Here is a 20,318-nt window from a genome sequence, read left to right on the forward strand (position 1 = left end):
TGGGAGGGGGAGTTGAAATGGTTCGCGACTGGGAGTTGTAGTTGTTTATTGCGAACCGAGCGTAAGTGTTCTGCAAAGCGGTCCCCGAGCCTCCGCTTGGTTTCCCCGATGTAGAGGAAGCCACACCGGGGACAGCGGATGCAGTATACCACATTGGCAGATGTGCAGGTGAACATCTACTTGATGTGGAAAGTCTTCTTGGGGCCTGGGATGGGGGTGAGGGAGGAGGTATGGGGGCAGGTGTAGCACTTCCTGCGGTTGCAGGGAAAAGTGCCGGGTGTGGTGGAGCTGGAGGGGAGTGTGGAGCGGACAAGGGAGTCACGGAGAGAGTGGTCCCTCCGGAAAGCAGATAAGGGTGGGGAGGGAAAGATGTCTTTGGTGGTGGGGTCGGATTGCAGATGGTGGAAGTGTCGGAGGATGATGCGTTGGATCTGGAGGTTGGTGAGGTGGTACGTGAGGACGAGGGGGATTCTCTTTTGGTTCTTATTGCGTGGACAGGGTGTGAGGGATGAGTTGCGGGAGATGTGGGAGACACGGTTGAGGGCGTTCTCGACCACCGAGGGGGGGAAGTTACGGTCCTTGAAAAACGAGGACAACTGAGATGTACGGGAGTGGAATGCCTCATCCTGGGAGCAGATGCGGCGGAGGCGAAGGAATTGGGAATAGGGGATAGCATTTTTGCAGGACGGTGGGTGGGAGGAGGAGTATTCTAGGTAGCTGTGGGAGTCGGTGGGCTTGAAATGAATATCGGTTTCTAGGTGGTTGCCCGATATGGAGACAGAAAGGTCCAGGAAGGGGAGAGAGGTGTTAGAGATGGTCCAGGTAAACTTAAGGTTGGGGTGGAAGGTGTTAGTGAAGTGGATGAACTGTTCGAGCTCCTCGTGGGAGCACGAGGCGGCGCCGATACAGTCATCAATGTAACGGAGGAAGAGGTGGGGTTTGGGGCCGGTGTAGGTACGGAAGAGGGATTGTTCCACGTAACCTACAAAGAGGCAGGTGTAGCTTGGGCCCATGCGGGTACCCATGGCTACCCCCTTTGTCTGTAGGAAGTGGGAGGAATTGAAAGAGAAGTTGTTGAGGGTGAGGACGAGTTCGGGTAAGCGGATGAGGACTTATACTGCATGAGAGAAGATTGCTGATTTGTTGGCACATGGACTGTGATTGATTGAAGCATTGTCATGGCAAAGACAAAAACAAGCAGAGCTATAATATATATAAAAGCAAAATGTTGTGAATGCTGGAAATCTGTTTAAGCCGAAAGATGAGTTGTTGTTCTGGTCACCTTTACATTGGCAAGGCCAAAGGCAGACTGTGTGACCAGTTTGTGTAACACCTACACTCTCTCCATAGGAATGACTCTAACTCTCAGTTGCTTGCTATTTCAAGAAACCATCTTGTTCTCATTCTAACATTTCTGTCCTGGGCCTGCTGCAATCTTCCAACGAAGTAAAACGGAAAATCAAGGAACAACAACTCATTGACCACTTGGACTCTTTATAGCCTCAAGGTTTCAACATTGAATTCCATGACTTTAGATACTGAGCGCATTATGTCTGTTCTCTACTTTCTTACATTGTCTCGCCATCCTCTATATCCTTATCTTGTTTGTACATTGTTTACTTTGCTCTTAGAAGAGAGGAACCATTCTCTCCATTTCACGCCTTAATTTACATCCATTTTGCATCTCTTTTTCTCTTTCACCACCATTAATAACTCCTTTGTCTTTTATGCTGGGGCTGTATACCATCTGCACTCTTGCTGCTTCTCTGCCTTTGTAAAAAGTATTAAAAAAACATTTTCCAACACCTTTCTGTTCTGAAGAAGAGTTATATAGGATTCGAAACAATAACTTTTTCTCCCTGTACAGATGCTGCCTAATCTGCTGAGAATCTCCAGCATTCTCTGTGTTCATTTTAGAGAAGAAAATTTAGAAAGATTTTAACATAAACAGCAAGACAAAGTTTCAGCCTTTTTCCAGCAATTTCCTTGGCAGATTATCCATGACAGCGAACACTTATTGCATTAAAGATGCTATATAAATGTGAGGTGCCTTTGAGATAATCAATTTCTCAAAGAAAATAAGAAATGGTGATACACACTGAATGCATAGGTGTCAGAGATTTAGAGGGATTCTGTTCAAGGACATAATTAGTTGCAAGTACAAATGTGGGAGATAAATCTATCCTGTTCAAAACATGTAAATTAGAGTGTAATATATATGCATATGTCGGTTATAAATAGTTATCCATCAATCATTCTCATCTGAAATGTAAACCTCTAATTTAACCGAGATGCATTTCTATATTCATACCACTGCAGCATGATCCTTGTATGGTAATAGACCTATGATGGTGATAAACATGGTTAAATACCCAAAAGTAGTTATGAGTTATGCACCACGATTTTGATCAAAACATCAAAATAAATCTGCAACATGCAAGTTATACACTTCTGATGAAAAGCGATACGAATGCATATCTTCCTTTTTTTAAGATGCTGATCAATCTATTTCAGCTGTTTATACTTTCATTTCAGCATGTGCCATTTTCTTTATAATAAGAAAAAGCTCTGCCTACTGATATTTCATTTTCTAACAAGTACAAATATATTTTTCACAATTATTAACAAAGCAGTTAAATAGTGAAATGTTTTAAAATTATACGATGATGTGATTGATGGGAACTGGTTTCTGATTTTAACTACTTCCTGTGCTGTTTAGGGTGTCTGATATAGGAATATAACATTTAACACAACTCATATCATTGATGTGCACTTCAATATCACCGTGAATTGGTCTTGCCAATGTACATCTACACTGAATTTTTAAAAAAAATTTTTTTCATGGAATGTTGGTATTTTTTGGCAAGACCAGCATTTGTTGCCCAACCCTAACTGATCCTGAAGTAAGTGACTTGCTTGGCCATTTCAGAGAGTAGTTAATAGTCATCCACATTGCTGTGTGTCTGGAGTTACATGTAGGTTAGACCAGGAAAGGGGACAGCAGATTTTCTCCCTAAAGAATGTTAATGAACGAGATGGGTTTTTACATTAATTGGTGACAGTCTTATTGACAGCTTTTGACTTGGATTTTTGCAATTGAATTTAAATTTTACCAGCAGCCATGGAGGGATTTGAATCTGTGGCCTTGAACATTTGGCAACAGTAATAATTTTGTTGTAATAATTGAGGGATGTTTTATTTAAGAATAATGCATGCAAGTTAAAAAAAAAAAAATCCTCTTTTAGAGTCATTATAGCACTGTAGCACCAGCATCAACCTACAGAGCCCATGCTGGCTCTGTAGAACAAACCAATTTGTTACAGTCCCAGTTCTGTCTCCATAGCCCTGTAAATTCATCCAATTTCCCTTTGAAATTATTTATCATTACTGCTTCTGTCGCCCTCATAATTGTGTACCAGGTAAATAAAAGGTAAAGTTGCCATAGAATATAGCCTGGATAGAGTGAACGGGGAGAAGATATTTCCACTAGTAGGAGAGACTATACCCTGAGGGCACAGTCTCGGAGTGAAGGGATCACTCTTTACAACTGAGATGAGGAGGAATTTTTTCAGCCAGAGGGTGGTTAATCTGTGGAATTCATTGCTACAGAAGTCCGTATAGGCCAAGAAATTGAGTGTATTTAAGACAGAGATAAATAGGTTCTTGGTTAGTAAGGACACCAAGGGTTATGAAGAGAAGGCAAGAGAATGGGATTGAGAAATATATCAGCTGTGATCAAATGGTAGTGCAGACTTGATGGGCTGAATGACCTAATTCTGCTTCTATATCCGATGGTCTTATAGTCCTACCAGACTATAGCACTGTTCTGTCAGGTGACTGGTGGTTTAACCTGAGTGTCTCCACGCCTCAGGGGAGGAGAGAGGTTGAGAAGGAGAATCTTTCATGGTAACCTTAGACAGTGCGAGAGTTGAACCCTCACTGTTGGCATTACTCTGTATCACAAGTCAGCCATTCTGCCAGCTGAGCTAACTGACACACCCTCCAGATCATTTCTTTGCATGAAAAATTTTCTTCATCTCTTATTCAGATTCTTAAATTTGTATCCCATAGTCCTTACACCATCACCTAATGGAAACAGATTTCCTCTAGATCTAAACTTATCATAATCCTGTACACGTGTAATCAATCTCACTTTGCTTTCCTTTGTTGTAAAGACAGGAACTCCAGTTTCTCTGCTTTAACCTTTTAACTAAAATCATAAGATCATTAAAAATAGGAGCAGGATGAGCCATTCAGCTATGCAGTAAGATCAAGGCAGATTTTACTTCACTTTCTGGTTCACCTTGCCAATTTAGTTTAAACCTTTCACAATTAGAGTATTAAGCTTGCCATGGGCAAATTAGTCCCAGTCCTGTTTAGGTGCATCCCATCACTTTTGAATACAAACATAAGAACAAGGAACTACAGTAGGCCACTCAGCCCTTCGAGCCTGCTCTGCCATTCAATAAGATCATGACTGATCTGATTTTAACCTCAAACCTACATTCCTACGTACCCAAAAATAATCCTTCATCCCTAGGTGCCTACCATCCCAAAGTCCTAAGAATCTGAAGCTCTCTTTCCTATCATGCCTCAAGCCATGCGTTGATCCTCCCTATCTAACTATTTCTGCTGTAACTCTTACCTAGCATAGGGAGTAATCCAGGATGACTATCTTTAACGTCTGACTTTTTAAACTTTCACTCTAGTTTGAGGAATAGAGTCTAGACGTAGAGTCAAGTCAGGAGAGCAAAAGATAGGAACTAAAGGTCAGAAATGGCTAAGAGAGAATAAATGTAAGAATATATTAACAGTCAAAACTAGATGTTACAAAGATTACAAAAATACATTGCTAAAGGCTCTATCAGAATGCACCTACCATTCATTTATAACAAAATAAATTGAGAAACAAAAGATTAATAAGAAGAAAGAAATTAGAGTATGAGAGAAAGCAAACTAGAACCATAAAAATGGATAGTAAGAGTTCCCACAGGGATTTGAAAAAAATGAGTATGAACAATGAGTGTTGGTCCTCTAGAGAGTGAGAATGGGCAGTTGTTAGTAGATGATAGATAAATGGCAAGTGAAAGGAACAAATATTTTACTTCAGTCTCCACTACAGGGGATACAGAAAATGTTTCCTTATTCCACTAGTTATAAATCGGGAGACAGAAAAGAAAGAGGAATTTGATGCAATTGCAACTCCAATCACTAGCAAAGCAGCACTGAGCAAACTCATGGAGCTGTGGCTGAGAAGTCCTCATGTCCTAATGGACTTCAATCTAGGGACTTAAAAGACCTCACTGGACTCAAAACATAAACTCCATTTTCTCTCCATAGATGCTGCCAACCTGCTGAGTTTGTCCAACAATTTTCTGTTTTTATTTGAGGTAGAAGATATGTCGGCTTTAATTTCTTGCATTTGCTTGATTCTGAAAAGGTTCTATCAGACAGGAAAGCAGCAAATATTTTCCCTCTCTTCTAGAAGCGAGGGAAGCCAAAAACAGAAAACTTGATATGTATCATGCAGAAGGTGTTACAATCGATTATTACAAAGGTTATAGCTAAGCACGTAGGAAAAAGGCCAATCATGTTTAGTCAATTTAATGGTGTTCTTCAATAGTGTAACATGAACTGTGCATAAAAAGGAGACTCTAGACATACTTATCGTAAGACCACAAGAAATAAGAACAGGAGTAGACTGTTCGGTAGAACCATGGCTGATCCGACACTCCTCATGTCCCCTTGTCTGCCCTTTATCCAGAAACTGTATTTCCCTATTGATCAAAAAGCTATCTGTCTCAGCTTCAAATTGGATTTTGTGGATTTCCAAACGATGTTTGGCAAATTACCATATCAAAGGTTATTGCTACATCAAAGGAGCTCATGGTAAAGGGGTAACATAGTAATATGGATAGAAGATCAGGGTCTGGCAGTAAGCAGAGTAAGCATGAATGGGTCTTTTGCTGATGGGCACAATGTGACAAGTAGACTCTGCTGGGGTCTATATTTGGGCTTCTACAATTTATATCAATAACTTAGATGAGGGGAATCATGGAATTATATACAGTGTGGAGGTAGGCCGTTTGGCCCATCGAGTCGGCAACGACCCTCCAAACAGCATCCCACTACCCACTGCCTTATCTCTAACTCCACATTTCTCATGGCTTATCCACCTAGCCTGCACATCCCTGGACACTATAGGCAATTTAGCATGGCCAATCCGCCCAACCTGCACATCTTTGGACTGTGGGAGGAACCCGGAGCCCCTGGAGAAAACCCAGGAGAAAATATGCAAACTCCACACAGCTGCCTGAGGGTGCAATCGAAATGACTCACCATATAAACACAGTGGCTGCAAGAGCTGGTCAGAGGCTAGGAATACTCCCCAAAACCTGCCCATCATCTACAAGGCACAAGTCAGATGTATGATGGAATACTCCCTATTTGCCCGGATGAGTGCAGCCTCTCAATATTCAAGAAGCTTGACTGATACCACATCCACAAGCATCCACTCCCTTCGCCACCAGCGCTCAGTAGCAGCGGTGTGTACTATTCACAAGATGCACTCAGAAATTCACCAAAGATCCTCAGACAGCACCTTCCAAACCCTTGACCACTTCCATCTAGAAGGACAAGGGCAACAGATACATGGGAACGCCACCACTTCCAAGTTCCCCTCCAAGCCACTCACCATCCTGACTTGGAAATACATTGCTGTTCCTTCACCGTCACTGGGTCAAAATCCTGGACTTCCCTCCCTAATGGCATTGTGGATCAACCCAGAACAGGTGATCTGCAGCGGTTCAAGAAGGCAGCTCATCACCACCACCTCATGGGCAACTGTGGATGTGCAATAAATGCTGGCCAGCCAGTGATGCCCACATCCTACAAATGAATAAATACAAAAAAGTTGAATGAGTGGTCAAGCATCTGGTAGGTGGAGTATAATGTGAGGAAATGTAAAATTGTTCACGTGGCAGGAAGAATAACAAAGTAGTGTATTATTAAATGGAACACGCTGCAGAAAGATCTAGATGTTCAAGTGCATAAAAGTTAGTATGCAGGTGCTGTTATTTATTAAGCAGGCTTAATGGATTACTAACCTCTATAATAAGAGGAATTGAACTTCAAAGAGTTAAAAAAAAACTGGAAGAACTGTGGATATGGGAAATCAGAAACCAAAACAGAAATTGCTGGAAAAGCTCGGCAGGTTTGGGAGCATCTGTGGAAAGAAATCAAAGTTAATGTTTCAGGTTCAGTGACCCTCCTTCAAAAGTAAGAATGTTATGCTTCAGTTATACAGGGCATTGCTGAGACCACATTTCAAATGCAGTTTTGGTCTCCTTATTTAAGGAAGGCAGTTCAGAAGATATTTACTAGCTGGATCCCTGGATTGTCTGGGTTATCTTAAAGAAAGGGTGAACAGACTGAGCTTGTTTCCACTGAAGTTTAGAAGTGTGTAGGGTGTCTTTGTCGAAGTATAGAAGCTCCCAAATGGTTTTAGTAAAGTGAATGTGGAAAGGGTGTTTCCTCTTGTGCATGAGTCCAGAACCAGGAGATGCCGTTTGAAAAACAGGGTTGCCCTTTGAGGACAGAGATGAGAAGAATTTTATTCTCTGAAGTGGTGCAACTTTAGAACACTCTGCCTGAGAAGCCATTGATTATTTCTAAGGCAAATTTTTGTTAGGGAATGAAAGGTTGGATGCGAAAGTGAAAATCGAGGCACAAGGAGCTCAGCCATGATCTTACTAAATTCTGGAACAGGCTCAAAAAGACAAATAGCCTACCTCTGCTACAATTTCATACATTCGTATGTATGTTCATATGTTCCTAAAAATCTGACCATAGAACCCTGCTATCTGCCATCTCCGTACATTCGTCACCAATGTGTGCCACAATTTCTGGATTACTCCCTCTTGCAGAATATTTTGTAAGCTCCCTGTGATGTACTTTACCATGACACCAAGCAGTGGGAGTCACAGTGATGGTTACAGAAATGCCCGTGTGACCCCTGAACAAAGGAAACTGCTAAAATGACTTAATTTCTGCACTTTGTTGTGCCCCATTGGTGCCTTGGCTAGACTGCATTCCTTCCAGGTGATTGCGTTTAGGCTGTGTTTACTGACAGCAGTGCTTGCACGAAATATGTCACTGTAACTGGTGCATTTGTGCAGTTTTGGGGGCTGCAATTACTTAACTAGCTTTTTATTCCAGATATTTATTAAATTAAAATTTCACCTTCTGCCAAGGTGCGATTTTCAAACCCATGCCTCCAGAACATTAGCTTGTGGTTCCAAACTACCAGTTCAGGGACGGCAAACCAGCAGTTTACAAAAATGTGTACAGGTTTGAGAGTGGTGTAGACCCTGAAGACTCCTGCTCTTCCTGCGCTTTCCTATTCTTCTGAACAGCCTGTCATTCTCTATCTTGAACTCTCCCTGTCTGTGGGGTGAGCACTTCCTGGAATGTACAAGCCAGAAAACTGTCATCCACTCTGATGCAGTGACTCCAGCTGCCCTTCCATCTGAAATCTGAAGTTTGAGCTCGAGCAGCTGAAGACACTTCCTGAACACCTGGTCCCCCTGTGCACATGATGTGTCCTTTAGTTTCCACATAGAGCAGGAAGCAACAGGTCTCAGTATCCTCTTTCAAATTTACACTCACTCTCCCTGTCTTGCACTGATTCTGTGCTGCTGCTTTATTCCTATGGGTCCCTGATGTCTCTTACCCTTCCTTATTCAAATGCTGAGCACTTTCTTTGTTATGAAAAGATCAAAAGTAGGAAAATGTGTATGATGCCATATGTTAAAAATGTCTGTAATGCTGTAATTAATCTATCAGGTTCAGTGCCAAATGTGTCCATGTGCATCATCTTAATAAGGCAATACTGATTTTTTAAGCTATACCCCCTAGTTCTGGACTTGCTATAGGGGTGCATCTTTCTGTAACCATTCAAGATGTTATCCTCGGCTCCTCTACACTGATCAAGCTCAGCATGTCCAACTTTACCTCATAAAACAATTCTCGCATTCCAGGTATCAATCTAGTAAATCTCCTCTGAAATATATCCGATGCATTTACTTCTTTCCTTAACTAAGGAGAGCAAAACGGTACACAGCCTTGATATGTCACTGCAATGCATCTTGTAGATGGTATACAGTGGAGCAACTGCACTGATGTTGGAGGGAATGGATGTTTAAGGTGATTAATGGGGCTACAGTCAGCTAAGTACTTTGCTCTGGATTGTGTTGAGTTCTTCAGTATTGTAGGAGACAAACGCATCCAGACAAGTCGAAGGAATCCATCTCACCCGTGACCTGTGCCTTAGATAATGAACAGGCTTTGGGAGTCAGGGGATGATAGCCACAAAATTCCCAATGTCTGATCTACTCTTGTGGTCACAGTTATATGGTTAGTTCAGTTGGTCAGTGGTAACCCCTTGGAGTTGATAATGGGGATTTCAGCAATGGTAATATTTTTCAATATCTTGGGGAGATGGTTAGATTCTCTATTGGTGGAGACGGTCATTGCACTCTGTGGTGCTGATGTTACTTGCTACGTACCAGCCTGAATGTTGTCCAGGTCTTGCTATGCTTAGACTGATTCCATATCTGAGGATCTGTGAATAGTAAGTAAATATCTCAATTTCTGACCATAAAATAGATTCATTGATGAAACAGCTGAAGGTGGTTAGGCTTGGACTTTACCATGAGGCATTCAAGCAGCAATGTCTTGAGATGATTGGCTGCCAATAACTATTCCCATCCATCCTCCCAGCTTGAAAAGCTATGCAGTTAGTCACGGGCACACGTTTTCACTGTACCATAATATTGTCCAGGTTGATAGCCTCTGCAATATCCAATAGAAGCGTCACAAGAACTGTATCAATTCAAACAGATTTCCTGTCATGCATCACCCTCTCAGAAAAACTGAGGGAAGTCATCTAATTTAATCTAAGGAACTGACCAGTGGGCAGCATATAATAGATTTGGTGTTGTGTAATGTGACAGTATTAAATAATCACCTCAAAGTTAAAACCGCCCAAGATAGCAGGAACCACAGTATGGCTTAATTTTGCATTTGGTTTGAAAGGAGAAAATTGGGTCTAAGTTGGTATTTTGAATCTATATAAAAGCAACCATCTAGGAATGAAAGCTGATCTAGCTGAAGTGAACTGGCATACTAGGTCAGTGAATAGATCAATGGATATGAAATGGCAGACATTTATATGGATATTTCAGAATACTTAGAATAAGTAAATTTCTAGTATTAATAAAAATTCTGAAGCGAGGATCTACCATCAGTGGTTAACTAAAGAAGTTAGGGAAGGCACCAAACTTGATGAAGAAGCATAGAACCGCACAAATTAGAGTGGCAGGTCAGATTATTGGTCAATATAAAGAATATGAGAGAATAACTAAATAATTACAAGCAAGAAGAATTAGAGTACAAGAAAAATGTGGCTAAGAATGTTTTAAAAAAAGGATAACAAGAGCTTCTAAAGATATGTAAAAAGGAAAGGAGTAAGCAAAGTGAGTATTCATCCTCTCAAAAGTGAGAATGGAGAGTTAAGAGTAAATAAATAGAAAATGGCGGGTGATATGATCAAATATTTCATTCCTGTTTTCACTGTAGAGGATACTAAAAATTCTAGTAATGGCTTTCAATCAGGAGGTGGAAGGATGATGCTCCCAACAGATGTTATTGCTGGACATGTTAGATCCCAGACAGGATTGTGGCTTGATGGATCATATTTTGATTTATTTTAGATAACAGTGGTTTCTCAATGAAACATAAGCAATGCTTCAGACTATTAACAAAAGAAATTAAGATAAAGCAGAATAAACAAAACCAACACTTATGTTAGATATTCAATGTTTTTTAAAACACGCAGTAAAAGTATAATGAAACAATCCTTTATAACTTGAAAAGAAACGAACAACATTAATATAGTACTCAATACACACTCCTGGAAATACAAAATAAAACACTTCTACAGTACTCATATCAGAATCTCTATAACTTGTACCTAATATTTATATAAATCCCATTGTTTACACTACAGAAAGGAAAGAAGGAATTACAATCATGAGGGAAGTAGTGCTAAGCAATCTGAAGGAGCTGCAGACTGAAAAGATTCCAAGTCCAGATAGATTTCATCCTAGACTCTTTAATGAGGTAGCGTTTGATGTAGTCTACTTGGACTTCAGCAAGGCTTTTGATAAGGTCCTGCATGGGACCTCCTTTAATTCACATGGGATATGGGCATTCATTGCTCGTCCTGAGTTGGCCTTGAGAAGTTGGTAGTGAGCTGCCTTCTTGAACTGCTGCTGTCCATGTGCAGTAGATCCATAATTCTGTTAAAGATGAAATACCATGATTTTGATCCAGTGGCAGTAAAGGAACAGTGATGCATTTCCAAGTTAGGATGGTGAATTTCTTGGAGGAGAAGTTGCTGGTGTTGTTATTCCCATATGTCTACTGCCCTTGTCCTTCTAGATGGAAGTGGTCGTGGGTTTGGAAGGTGCTGTCTAAGGAGCTTTGGTGATTTCCGCAGTGCATTTTGTAAATAGTACACACTGCTGCTACTAAGCATCGGTAGTGGAGGGAATGGATGCTTGTGAATGTGGTGCCAATCGATCAGGCTGCTTTGTCCTAGATGGTATCAAGCTTCTTGAGTGTTGTTGGAGCTGTCCCCATCCAGGCAAGTAGGGAGTATTCCATCTCACTCCTGATTTGTGCCTTGTAGATGGTGGACAGACTTTGGGGAGTCAGGAGATGAGTTACTTGCTGCAGTATTCCTGGCTTCTGACCTGCTCTTCCAGCCACTGTATTTATGTGGCTAGTCCACTTCAGTTTCTGGTCAAGGATAACCTCTCAGGATGTTGATAGTGGGGGATTCAATGATGATAACACCACTGAATGTCAAGAGTGGTGGTTAAATTGTCTCTTATTAGAGATGGTCATTGCCTGGAATTTGTGTGACATGAATGTTACTTGCCAGTTGTCAGCTCAAATATGGATATTGTCCAGATGTTGTTACATTTGAAGATGGACTGCTGCAGTATCCGAGGAGTCAAGAATGGTGCTGAACATTGTGCAATAATTGGTGAGTATCCCCACTTCTGACCTCATGACAGAGGGATTGATGAAGCAGGTGAAGATGATTGGGCCCTACACTACCCTAAGGAACTCCTGCAGAGATGTCCTGGAGCTGAGATGACTGACCTCCAACAACCACAAACATCTTCCTATATGGTCTGAGAAGAAAGTTTGATTCAAGATTTCTTATAATTTTTCGCAATGCATACATGTTAATAATGTTTTTTTTATCAATAGCACCTTCCTATGTGAAATCATGTTGTGAAGTCGCATTTCTGTTTAACAATTTTCTAGAGAAGTGAATTTTAAAGATCAGTATACTGATGCAAAACAAGAAAGATACGTTGAAAATTAATTTTGAAGACTACCTTTAAAAAGACTTGCACTAATGTTATGCTTTACTAAACTTCAGAATGTCTGTATGGGATTTACAATCAATGAAGTACTTTTGAAATGTGATCACTGTTTTGAAGTAGAAAATGTGGTAACCAATTTGCATACAGCAAGCTCCCACAAATGGCTTTGTGATAATGACACGGTTGTTTTATGTTGTTGGGTAAATATTGGCAAAAGTATCAGAGAAACTTCCCTATTCCTCCTCAAAATAGTGCCGTTGAATATTTTAAATCCATCTGAGAGGACAACCACGGGTTTAACTTGACATCTCATTCAAAAGGTGGGACCACTGATAGTTCAGCAAAGCATCAGTACTATTTTTGAGTACAAGCTTTACTTTTATCTAATACCACAGCCACAGCTGCCTCTATATCTGACCTGCTGCGCAGTCATCTCTTCAAAGGAGCCCTATACTTAATCTGAATATTCAACCCCAGCTATTCGAGTTTAGCCTAAATACAAGTGAGAAATGGAATAAAAGATTTCTTCTTCACTGGTGCTCGAGGACAAATGAAACTGTCAACTATTATTTTGGTTTAATACACGTAGTTGTGTACTACCTTCTGAAACTGAATGCTTCTCGATTGTGTGGTGTGTGAAAGATGTAGAGCATTTTGGGCAATTATGTTAATAAATAATCCTCTTTGCTTAAACCCATGACAGCCTGCTGCTGGTATATTTAAATTGACCACACACCAGTGGAGTTTTATAACACACGTCTTTTGAAAAATTAAACCATATTGAATTATAGACAGAAGTAAAGGGAATTGAAGGTTTCATTGTCTCTCTTCCCAGGTCAATAACAGTAATGCAATAAAGTACCCACTTTTTTTTAAACTTCAGGTGCACTGAGAATATGGTCAGGGCCCTCTTTGGGCCATAGCAGACCTAATGATGATCCTGCTTCCATAATATTGGTACATTGGAAATTTCAAGATCTTAATTCTATTACAATGAAGGAAGGGTGACATATGCCGCAGTAAGAATGGTGTTTGACTTGGAGGGAAACCTGAATATCATGGTGCTCCTGTGCACCTATTACTGTTGTCCTTCCAGGTGCTGCAGGCTATAGGTTTGGAGGGTTCTGCCAAAGTAACCTTGGAGACTTGCTTCAGTACAATCTGTAGATAACATACACTGCAGATATGCAGCTAAGGAAGTGGATGTTAAAATGATGGATTGGATGTTGACCAAGAGGGACTCCTTTGTCATTTTTGGGGCTTTATGAATGTGTTACAGATGCATTTAACCAGACAAACCTAATTAATCACATTAATTGTTTTGGCCATTTCAGTGGTGGAAAAGCTTTGGAGAATCAGGTAGTGAACCACTTGCCACAGAACATTTATCTTATAGTAGCTGTAGTATTTACATGGTGGGTGCAGTTGAGTTTTTTTCCTAGTCAGTAGTAACCCACAGGATGTTGACAGTATGGGATTTAATGATGGCAATATAATTGAATGTATGCCAAATGGAGATGGTTAAACACTCTTGGATAAAGTCTTTGCCTGGTATTGGTGTGAAGTGAATGTTATTTGCCACTTAGCAACCCATATCTAGATATTGTGCAGGTTTTACTGCTTATGGGCATGGACTGCTTCAGTATCTGCAGAATTGTGGAACTGTGGAACATCATGTATCCGACCAGTAATGTCAACATGATAGTATCAAAACAGCAGTTGCCAATTATAGGATATGCCATTCATGCATTATGACAAATGTCACTTTCTGCATCCTTGCTGTTTAATTAAAATAGCAACTTCTTATCTCCTGTGCTGACTTCTATGGATGAAAATTTTTGCTCAAAAACAGTACAGAATCATAGAATATATTTTCTTCTTACTATATTAGTATTTTTGCAAAGATGATTTAAGGTTAATTTTATTGATAAAATGCTGAGGGTAGGCACCCAATAGTTGAAATCAGTTTGCTTTCTGAACATGTATAGAGTGATGACAAGCAGAATTTGCATAGATTATTTTTACTTCAACAAGAAATATGTGTTGTCACCTTTGGACATTATACCAGGAAGCTCTGCTATAGTAAATGCTTTGAACGTTCCGTTGGTGAGGATTCCTTAAATCAATGAACAAAGCTTTGGAATAGATCCTTTGTTATTATATGACCTATTAAAGCTATTAAACACAAAAAAGAACAGTAATATCATTGTGAGACATGCTGCATATTTTTTCTGTAAACTAAATCTGCCTTTCATGAGTCAGGTTAATGTTATGCAGATAAGGGAGCATGGATGGATTTGCAATGTAGAGAAAAGAAGTGTCAGTCACTGAAAGCTAAACCAGTTGATATGATGTTACCACATCAATTCTGGGCCAGAAAGCGCTCAGAGCACAATACACAGTATCAGAAACAGTATTTGTTAACACAAACGTGTACTGGATAGAACAGGGAGTAAATAGAGCACACTTTGTGCTTTGTGAGTTTAGTTGAAACACCCAAAAGGTTAATTTTTGTAAACAAAATCTGATTGCCACTGAAACCTGTAGCTCATATTACTTTTTCGTTGCAATTTACAGGAAGAATGCTTTCTTAATCTGGAGGCACCGATCAGTAGAGTCTGTGGATATGACACACCTTTCCCGCACATCTTTGAACCCTTCTACATACCAGATAAATGGAAGTGCTTTGATGCTGTGCGGAAAATGATAAATTATTAAGTGTAACGGGTAAGCAACCTCAATACCAAAAGGATATGTTAACACCATGAATACAGATTAAATCTGCAAGTCAGTTACAAGGCATTCACATAACCAGAAATGTGGGAAATGTTGTTACGGTGACATTTGAGTATTTCAGCATTAACCACCAAGGCTACCTTTAACTTACTCCCTTTTATTTGTTTTAAGTAATGTGTTCTGTTTCAATTTAGCAGTCAAAATTACATCATTTGAGAAAAAGGTAGGAACATGAAGACTAGCTTGAATTTCAATCTGATGGTCTTGCTTACTGCCAAAAGCACATAATGTTCAGAGAAAAAAGGAGTATCATTTGTGCTGTCATTGCTGTAGGATTTCAAAAAATTCTTAGTATATTGCTGGATTTACTAAAACCCGTGTACACTTGAATATAAACTTAATGCATCTAATGAATTGACACAATTTCAACTGGTGAGCTAACTAAATATTGATTTAGGGAAAAGCTGCGGCTTTATATTTAACTTGCAACATTGAGAACATTTCAAAAGTGCTTAATTCATTGGCTATAGAGAACACTGACAGATTACTATATAAATTCAAGTCTGGTTTTTCTTTGCATATAATCAATTCGCTTAAGTATTAATCACCAAAACAGAATTGAGAATATGATGCAAATAGGAACAATAGCAGTGTTGTATTAATTTATTTTGACAATTGGCAAAGTGATAATAAGTAACTAAATCAAATAAGGTCCTGAACGGTCTTAACAAGAAGTATGTGGAAAGGATATTTCCTCTTGTGGTTGAGTTCAGAACGAAGGAGCATGACTTAAAAATTAGTGAACATCCTTTTTAGGACAGAAACGATTGCTGTATGATTCTATTACTCTGTACTTTGCAAGTGCAGCTGTGCCGTCAAGGTTTTGGCTGAATTATAGTCTAGTAATTCCCTCAAACCACTCTCACCTAAAACTCATGCTTTTGAGAAGTTTTATGGTTGTATGAGCAAGAGGACCTTAAGACTGATGGGGATTATGTGACGTTGGAACATTGCTTCAAAAGGTGTTGAAGATAAGGTCATGAAATAATTTTGAGAGAGAGACAGATTCTTGTTAAGCAAGGGAATTAAAGGTGGAATGTTAAATTCAAACATGAACAGATAAGACTTGATCTTGATTGGCAGATCTGGCTTGAGGAGCCAAAGTGCCTGCATAGCCTAATTAGTATATTAATACATAAATAGACATTTTCTTGCTTTATCTCATAATGTAGCATACAAGTTTTCATATAGAGGTTGCATTTTCCATAGTTTAGATGGTTTAGTGCTCACCATTGCAGTGATGCAGTGTTGCATCTATCCATATTTTAATGGCACTATTTCAACCTACAGAGTGTCAATGCACTGTCCTCAACTCCAGAATTCTTGTTTTACTTGTTATCAGGGCACATAACTGTTAGATCTGTTCCACTACTTTCAAATCAACAACAACTTGAATTTGTATAGCACTTTTAAAACAGAAAAAGTCATCTTCAGCACTTCACGGAGGAATACATCTGATAAAATACATTAGTCTTAAGGTCCTTTTGCTCAAAAAACCACAAAATTTCTCAAAGGCATGAGTTTTAGGTGAGAGCAGTTTGAGGGAATTACTAGACTACAATTCAGACAAAACCTTTACGGCACAGCTGCACTTGCAAAGTATAGAGTAACAGGATCATACAGAAATGAAGAGGCCTTCGGCCCATCGAATCTGCACTGACCTATCTACATTTTTCCATTCTCCAGCACTTGGCCCATTGCCTCGAATATTATAACATACCAAGTGCTCATCCATGTACTTTTTAAAGGTTGTGATGTTTCCCACCTCTCCTGCCCTCCCAGGCAGTGCATTCCAGGTGCCCACCACCCTCTCAGTGAAAATCCTTCCCTCAGCTCCCCTCTAAATCTTCTGCCTTTCACCTTAAAATTATGTCCCCTTGTTATTGACCCTTCAACTAAGAGGAATAGATGCTTTCTATCCATGCTGTCCATGCCCCTCATAATCTTATACACTCATAGCATCAGCTCCTCCCTTAGCTTTCTCTGCTCTAAAGAAAACAACCTGAACCCATCCAGTTTGTCTTCAAAGTTAATATGCTCCAACTGAGGCAATATCCTGGTGAATCTCCTCTGCATCCCCTCCAGTACAATCACATCCTTCTAATAGTGTAATGACCAGAACTGCACACAGTGCTTCAGCTGTGGCCTAACAAAAGCTTTATACAGCTTCAACATAACCGCTCTGCTGTTATTATCTATGCCATAGCTGATAAGGGCATGCATCCCCTATGTCATCTTAATTACCCTATTACCCTGTTCTGATGCCTTCAGGGATATGTGGATAAGCACCCAAAGATACCCCTGTTCCTCTGAGCTTCCTGGTGTCCTGCCATTCATTAAGTACTCCCTTTTCTCCTTACTTCTTCCGAAGTGCATCACGTTACACTTTACTGGGGTAAATTTAATCTGCCATTCATCTGCCCATCTGACTAATCCTTCTAAATCTTCCTGTAACCTAAAACCTTCTTCCTCACACGTGGCCACCAAACTATTCTTCCCGTCATCTACAAACTTATTTATCTTCTCCCCCTCCCCTGACATTCTCATCTATATCATTTATATTTTTTTTGATACAAAATGAACAATAAGGGACAGCACTGATCCCTGCAGTACGCCACTGGACGCTGGTCTCCAGTCACACAAACCACCTTCTGCCACTTAGCCTGTTTTGAATCCATCTTGCTAAATTACCCTGGGTCCATTATGTTTTACCTTATTTATCAGTCTCCTTTGAAGGACCATGTCAAGGGCTTTGCTGAAAGGACCATGTCAAGGGCTTTGTTGGCTTGCCGAGCTGGTTCGTTGTTCCACAGACATTTCATTACCCTGCTGGATAACATCATCAGTGCAGCCTCCAATGAAGCGCTGTGGTGTTTTCGCGCCTGTTATTTAAACTCCGGTGTCCGTTGAGCTGGGTTACCTCACTTACGGTTTTCTTTGGCAATGGAGTGTATATAGGGTCTAGCTCTATTTGTTTATTGATAGCTTTCTTCCTCGAGGACCAGGCTTCTAGGAATTCCCATGCTTGTCTCTGCTTCGCCTGTCCCAGGATCCTGGTGTTGTCCCAATTGAACTGGTGGTTTTTCTTATCCATTTGGATGGAGATGAGTGAGTATTGGTCATGTCTTTTTGTTGCCAGTTGATGTTCGTGCACTCTTGTGGCTAATTTCCTTCCTGTCTGTCCCATGTAATGTTTGTCGCAGTCCTTGCAGGGAATCTTGTATATGACATTGGTCCTGTCCATAGTGGGTAGTGGGTCTTTGGTTCGGGTTAGCAGTTGGCATAGGGTTGATGTGAGTTTGTGTGCTACTCTGATGCCAAGTGTTCGTAGGAGTCTTGTGGTTAACCTGAACAAACAGCTCCCATTCCTGGACATCATGGTGGAACGCAGGACCAATGAGGAATTCCTAACAAAGGTACATAGGAAAGCCACACACACTGACCAAGTACTGAATTTCAATAGCAACCACCCTAACACACACAAAAAAAGTTGCGTGAGAACACTATTTGAATGGGCAACAACACACTACAGCAACACAGAACTATGCCAAGAAGAAGAAAAGTACCTCCTCCAAGTATTCAAAGACAACGGATATCCGAAAGACTGGGTCACAAGATGCCTATTACACGAACAACACCAGGAAGATACTACACTCCCCAACATGCTTATCACGCTACCTTACATCAAGAACACATCTGAACTAACCACAAGACTCCTACAACAACACCAGGATCCTGGGACAGGCGAAGCAGAAACAAGCACGGAAAGTCCTAGAAGCCTGGTTCTCCACAAGAAAGCCATTAATAAACAAATAGAGCTAGACGCTATATACACTCCATTGTAAAGAAAGACCGGAAGTGAGGTAATCCAGCTCAACGGACACTGGAGTTTAAATGACAGGCGGGAAAACACAACAGTGCTTCATCGGAGGCTGCACTGATGATGTTACCCAGCAGGGTAATGAAACGTCTGCGGAACAACGAACCAGCTCAGCGAGCAAACCCGCCACAGCATCCACAACCCGAGCTACAAATTTAGTCTAAAACCTTAGAGCATTGCTGAAATCTCTATAAACTACCCTCATTGACACACCTGATCACCTCCTTTGTATCTGTTTAATCAAGTTTGTTAGGTATGACCTCCATCTGACAAAGCCATACTGACTATCCACAATAAAACCTTGTCCCTCTAAGTGGAGATTAATTCTCTCCTTCAGAATATTTTCCAATAGCTTCCCTACCACTGAAGTAAGATGGTTCCCTACCACTGATCTGCAAATCTCTGGTTTATCCTTAACACCCTTTTGAAAAGTCAAACCACTTAGCTGTGCTCCAGTCCTCTGGTATCTCCCTGGTAGCCAACTCTGTTATCCAGCCCAGAATATTCCTAGACATCCAAGGTTCTCTGGGCTCGTTGCTCCCACATGTCACCCTAAAAGGAACATATTGGGCCTGTACTCTCCTCATTTCCTTTTTGAACACCCACACCCACACCCTGCTATTCTGCTATAGATTTTCCCACAAGTAGCTGTTCCCATTCTACTTTGGCCAGATCCTGCTTTATTTTAGTAAAATCTGCCTTGGCTCAATACAAAACAATTTTTTGGAGGCCATTTAGTTCCTTTTCCATAACAAACTTAAATCATGCTGTGATGTGGTTGCTATCACTAAAACTTTCTTCCACATCAACCGTTTGTCTGCCTTCGTTCTTTTTAAGTTAATCTTACTCTTAAAACATTCCGCTTACCAAATTAGAAGGCTCTACGACCAGTTTCTTTGTGTATCATGTTTGCTGGGTGGTGTCATAATCTTAAAAAGGGCTTTGCAATGAGACTGAGATAACAAGGTGTAGAGCTGGTGAACATAGCACGCCAAGCAGCATCAGAGGAGCAGGAAAACTGAAGCTTCGGGTCTAGACCCTTCTGTAGGCTGCTAAATGAGTTGATAGCAATGGGATAAGACTGAAATATGGCTGGATATGAGAAAGCCAATTCAAAACCATCATGAAGCATATTACTCTCTCAGTAGACTCTACAAAATCTATTCTTCCACAAATGCAAC

General features: G+C 40.5%; 1 protein-coding gene across 3 annotated transcripts in view; it reads left to right on the forward strand.

The window, feature by feature from the left end:
• The window catches only part of bckdhb (branched chain keto acid dehydrogenase E1 subunit beta), a 296,601-nt gene that overhangs the window by 230,658 nt on the left and 45,625 nt on the right, over positions 1–20,318 (forward strand). The window contains exon 10 of one of the 3 annotated variants that reach the window (XM_048596904.1): positions 15,039–15,188. The exons of the other annotated variants lie outside the window; for them this stretch is intronic. Within the exon in view, the coding sequence (XP_048452861.1) occupies positions 15,039–15,179 (141 nt within the window). The 3' untranslated portion in view covers positions 15,180–15,188. The remainder of the gene's footprint in view (positions 1–15,038; positions 15,189–20,318) is intronic. 3 annotated transcript variants of the gene reach the window in all.

The sequence above is a fragment of the Rhincodon typus genome, chromosome 5, assembly GCF_021869965.1.
Source record: "Rhincodon typus isolate 14 chromosome 5, sRhiTyp1.1, whole genome shotgun sequence".
In the NCBI taxonomy this organism is placed as follows: Eukaryota; Metazoa; Chordata; class Chondrichthyes; order Orectolobiformes; family Rhincodontidae; genus Rhincodon; species Rhincodon typus.